The sequence below is a fragment of the Leptodactylus fuscus genome, chromosome 7 (assembly GCF_031893055.1).
Source record: "Leptodactylus fuscus isolate aLepFus1 chromosome 7, aLepFus1.hap2, whole genome shotgun sequence".
NCBI classification, from domain to species: Eukaryota; Metazoa; Chordata; class Amphibia; order Anura; family Leptodactylidae; genus Leptodactylus; species Leptodactylus fuscus.
Genome location: NC_134271.1, coordinates 3,444,109 through 3,449,490, shown reverse-complemented (window position 1 = coordinate 3,449,490; position 5,382 = coordinate 3,444,109). Strand labels below are relative to the sequence as shown.

The following is a 5,382-nucleotide window of genomic DNA, read 5'->3' as shown; positions in this document are numbered from 1 at the left end:
ATTCTTATGGACTATCTCTGTATTTCCGCACATTATTCCATATTTCTCCGTTTTTTCCCTAATCCTCTCGGTGCTGATATCTTTGCCTCTCTCCATGAATCCTTCACCTCCCACATATGCCGGAGCCTCCTCGCGTCTTCGCTGGCCATGGACGCGGCCGCCGTGTTCGGTGATTTTCCAGTTGAATAATACTTGTTATTTCTCGCCAGGGCTGATCACATTCTTGTACAATCCGCAGCTTCTGTGCGATGATAAATCCTTATATCAGCTGCTTAGTCCTGGGGAGAGGAAACCAAGTCATGTCTCAGTCTGACAACTCCGGTCCTGATTCTAGGACTGACAACTGGGTGGTGTCGAGGTCATCTGTGGTGACTGGGGAGATAAGCGGGTGCAGGGTCCAGTCATCTTCATATGGTCCACAGACATTGAATGGACAGACAAGGCGCATATGTGGCTATCACTCCAATAAACAGGGGACACAGAAGAACCCCGATATTCATGATCCTTAGGATCGGTCATCAATCTCAGACTGATGGGGAATCGGCGTCAGCAATGACCGTTCTGCACCATATAAATTGTTCCACCGTTTTTGTATCACTTTTGCTCCATCTTTTCTTCTGCAACTTTGTTTCTTTTCTTCAATATAATTTGCATCTTGGTCTCCACTTGTTTGTGATAATAAATCCAGGGCTCTCGTGTGATCTGAAGCCCTAAAATCCCCTCCATCCTACATGGCCGGAGCCTTATATGGTAAAACCGTTCTCGGAGATCGTTCCGCTTAATCTGTTTATTTAGGTGCGCGATGGAATCGGAGAAAACAATTAGAAAGGTAACTGGAGGTCGTTTGCATAAAATTATAGCAATGATATAAACTGTAAGTGCTTTATAGGGGATTCCGGCTGCAGCAAATACAAGGGCTCGTAGTCATTGACCTGCTTTATATGGTGGCGAAAAGGGGTCTTAGTCTTGACCTCCATATTTGACCATCAGGCCACCTCTTGAGGATTCATGGGCTGCGAGAATCGGTCCCTGGCTAAGGTCTTTCCATCTGTTACATTGGAACAAACCAATGTCTAGTGAAATATCAGGACCGTAGAAGGGGCATTGCAGGATTTTGATATTGATGGTCAATCTTTAGCATCGGTCATTAGGAAGGTCAGACTCCCCCACTGATCCCCTGATTGAAGGGGCTGGAAATTGCACCTGGTATAGCAGCTCAGTCCCATTTACTTGACACCTAAATGTCAAGGGAGTCAATGACCCTCAAAATCACTTCTAATCCACTTATGTGCCGTTGTAGGGGAAGACAATGAATCAGTGAACAGTCAAAGTGCAATCCTGTGACCGATCACATCTTCTAATTCATATGTAAATGACATGTTTGGTGCACCCGGGCGTGGACACATCGGTCAGCACATCGGGATCTGTCAGTCTTTACGTTAGGGGTGGAGGTCACATCGAAAACGGGCGCTGAGATGTAGATACAGGATGGTGATGGGGTAATTGATATTTTACTCCAATTATTATTGTATCACCGTACAATGAAGAAATAAGCGGCACCCACAAGTAAAGCAGATGGTGAGTAGTCTGAAGGATGAGTCACCGCATGGAAGGCGCTGCTCGGATCTAGTCGCAATTGTTCACTATGTGATATTGGATTTGGTTTTAGAGATACTTTGACATAACAATGTGATTTATGTGCTGCGATATAATGACACCTTCTAGACAATCCCCCTCCCCCCGTTTATTGGAAATACATAACCTATAGATGTATCAAGACATTAAATCTCCTGGGAAATAGATATTTTATATCATAGAAAGGTTTCCGTCCACAACGCGTGACTGGATTATTCCGGATCTGCGGATAATCCAAGAGGGATACAAAGTATCGTTCAATGAAAGCGGTTTTATCCCCACACGTCAGGAATTCCTACTTTAAGCAATTGCCTAATAAGTTGTGTAATTGTTATTTAGGCGACTCCCTATTATACAGCGGGTGAACGTCCTGATCTTTCCTGTCTTCACAGAAATGATTTACAGACACACGGCTGCCATCGATGGAGAATTTGTCCATTTTGAAATCCTGGACACGGCTGGTCAGGTAGGACCCCCAATATACGATCACCCCTGGTATCCTTTGGTATCAGAGCTGGTATCCTCGGCTAGTGGACAGGTTTGGCATAGCCAATGGTTACTCCATAGACTTTAAGATGGGAATGCCCCTGTAATTGCAATTTATTGTTGTTCCCTTAGAGTTTTCCCATTGCCCAGATTTCCTTTTCTCTACCGGTCAGCGAGATTTTATTTCATGTAGCCAAGAACAGGACAGAATTTCAGTATTAAAGGTCGTTTGTCAGAATTTGTGACCTGATACCAATAAATAGGTGCAGGGAAATGAAATGTAAAGTGATGCAGAATATCCGGAGACTGAAACATTCTCTGGGATTCTCTTCAGCGCTGCATGCAAATCCCTCCTGAAGTCTCCTGTATTAGGAAAGTCCTGACAGTAGAAAAATCATCTGCAAGACTTCAATATCCTTTCATGTCGCAGCCGAAACGGTTTCTATTGATGCCATCTAGTGGTAGATTAGGAAAATGCTTCTAGGATTAGGAATAGGAATCATTTATTTTATATGTCCCCATAAATTCAAGTTTCTGCCGGGATATTGGATAGTCTGCTGACATATTGGATAGTCTGCTGGCAGTGTAGTCTGCTTACATATTAGTTAGTCTGCTGACATATTAGTTAGTATGCTTACATATTGAATCGTGTGCTGGCAGTGTAGTCTGCTGACATATTGGATAGTCTGCTGGCAGTGTAGTCTGCTGACATATTAGTTAGTCTGCTGACATATTGGATAGTCTGCTGGTGGTGTAGTCTGCTGACATCTTAGTTAGTCTGCTGACATATTGGATAGTCTGCTGGCAGTGTAGTCTGCTGACATATTAGTTAGTCTTCTGACATATTGGATAGTCTGCTGGCAGTGTAGTCTGCTGACATCTTAGTTAGTCTGCTGACATATTGGATAGTCTGCTGGTGGTGTAGTCTTCTGACATATTGGATAGTCTACTGGTGGTGTAGTCTGCTGACATATTAGTTAGTCTGCTGACATATTGGATAGTCTGCTGGTGGTGTAGTCTTCTGACATATTGGATAGTCTACTGGTGGTGTAGTCTGCTGACATATTAATTAGTCTGCTGACATATTGGATAGTCTGCTGGTGGTGTAGTCTTCTGACATATTGGATAGTGTGCTGGCAGTGTAGTCTGCTGACATATTAGTTAGTCTGCATATTGGATAGTGTGCTGGCAGTGTAGTCTGCTGACATATTAGTTAGTCTGCTGACATATTGGATAGTCTGCTGGTGGTGTAGTCTGGCCTGTGAAATGGAGAAAGAACATATCACACCCAACATTGCACTGCGGTTCTCCTCTCTATTGTAGATATTCTGATATACTCACAATTAGAATTATTTGTACAGGTCTCCAGTCTGTGGTGGCGAGTGACGTGCATCTGCTATAGTGAGGGACGCACCGCACAACACCACAGGCCCCAGGCTCCCATTCACCAGGTCTTCGCTTAGGTGCACTAGTTCACTGAACTGGATCATTTCTAGCCACATCTGTCCCTCTGCTCTTTAAACATCGGTCCCAAGGATCCCTTAGCTCACCCAGCCTATCTAGATCCCTCCTCCAGCAGCTAGAAGACCTGATCCTACAAGCTTATGAATGGCCTAGTGAACCATCTCCCACCCTGGGTAGCCGGGCGGGTTAGTGCCAGACGTCAGGGGGTTACACTAAAGGGGATCGGCGATCAGCTTCTCCTGCGGTGCAATTTAATTCCACTTCTAAGGAATCCTTGCATGGTACAGAGAGTGCAAGGACAATGACATGAGCAGGTATTTCTTATATAGTGTCAGTAACATCTGCTACAATGTATCCCATAACCATATTACTCCACCTGTGGTGCACTCACATACTAGCACTGCGCTCTAAGCCTACTTATAGTATAGTCAGGTCAGCTGGCCAAGGTCTGCACCACCTTACAAGTATATTGTAAAATCAAGTAGGTTCTTAAGACTGTTCAGCTCGTGTCGCTCAGCTCAGAATATGTCAAACCTAGAAAAAAAGGAAGGAAGGAACATCTGTACGTTGCACCTTTGCATAAGCCCCACCAGGTCGGTTACACTCGATAACTGGGACATTTGCATTAGCTTTGAGGAAAAGATTTGGTGTAAGACATGATACAAGATCTCTTGACTCCTTATTTTTTCACTTTTCAAGGAGGAGGACTCCCTTCAGATCGAAGAGAAGATCAAATGGGGCGACAGTTTTGCCGTGGTGTATTCTGTGACAGATCGCTGCAGCTTCGATGAAGTCATGAGATTGTGTTTCTTGATCAACCACATCCACTCGACCAGTAAGAAAGGAGCCACAGAACAACCCCCCATAGTCATTGTGGGCAACAAGAAAGACCTCCAGTATGACCGCATGGTGTCCACCGACGATGGAGAGAAACTCTCCAAGGCTTTGAAGTGTCCATGTTATGAGATCTCCACCAGGGACAGCTATGAAGAGACCGCTCTGGTCTTCAATACACTTTACTATGAACTCCTGAGACAAGGCAGCCTCTCCCCCGGGACCTTCAAGAAAAGAAACGTCTCCAAATTGATGGAAAAGATTCCAAAAATTTACGCCAATTCTGCTCTAAACGCCAACGGTCGAAGTTTAAGTTTCAATTCTTTTCGGGATTATATTCCAGAGTGAATTTCTCTCCCTGAGACTCCTATGAAGATGATTTACCCGGAGAATACTGAGCACAAGTCTTGAGAGTCCTAGGATTAGGAGATGTCTTCACTAGCGAGGTGTAGCCTATAGATTGGTAGACATGTTTACCGCAACGCACTAGAACACCACTTTATATTAGTTTGGCAACTCGTCTGAGATATTTCGGGTTCAGACACCAGACGGACTTCATCTCTTCCACTATTTCAGCTGCCATAAGTCTCCTCTGTAAGGTCAAGGTGTCGTAAATGCCTCATTTCTTCCTTAGCATAGTCTCTTTCGGTTACATTACAATCGTTAGTACCTTGGGTTATGGATTCTTGTTATTTGCCCACGTCCATATGTCTAGTACATGGGACCCCTAGTGATCACGAAAACCAGGGGAACCCCAAAATCCCTGCGTGCTTGGAGTAGTAGTGACCCCGCATGACCACCCGTCTCATGTCTATGTGACCGCACTTGGCCAGCTCCACCATTGAGTGACCTGTGGATAGAGAAGGACCAGGTCAGACAAAGTTATCGGAGATTAAAGTCACGGCCTTCTTTAAAGAAAAGCTTCTCTCTGAGGGTTCCCAAATACATCGGTGTCAGAAGTAG

At 44.6% G+C, this 5,382-nt stretch overlaps 1 protein-coding gene across 1 annotated transcript in view; it reads left to right on the top strand.

The window, feature by feature from the left end:
* Positions 1-4,977, top strand: part of LOC142214402 (ras-related and estrogen-regulated growth inhibitor-like) — a 14,717-nt gene extending 9,740 nt beyond the window's left edge. Inside the window, exons 3-4 of the mRNA XM_075283349.1 lie at positions 2,028-2,101; positions 4,285-4,977. Coding sequence (XP_075139450.1) covers positions 2,028-2,101; positions 4,285-4,767 — 557 coding nt within the window. The 3' untranslated portion in view covers positions 4,768-4,977. The remainder of the gene's footprint in view (positions 1-2,027; positions 2,102-4,284) is intronic.
* The last annotated feature ends 405 nt before the right edge of the window (positions 4,978-5,382 follow it).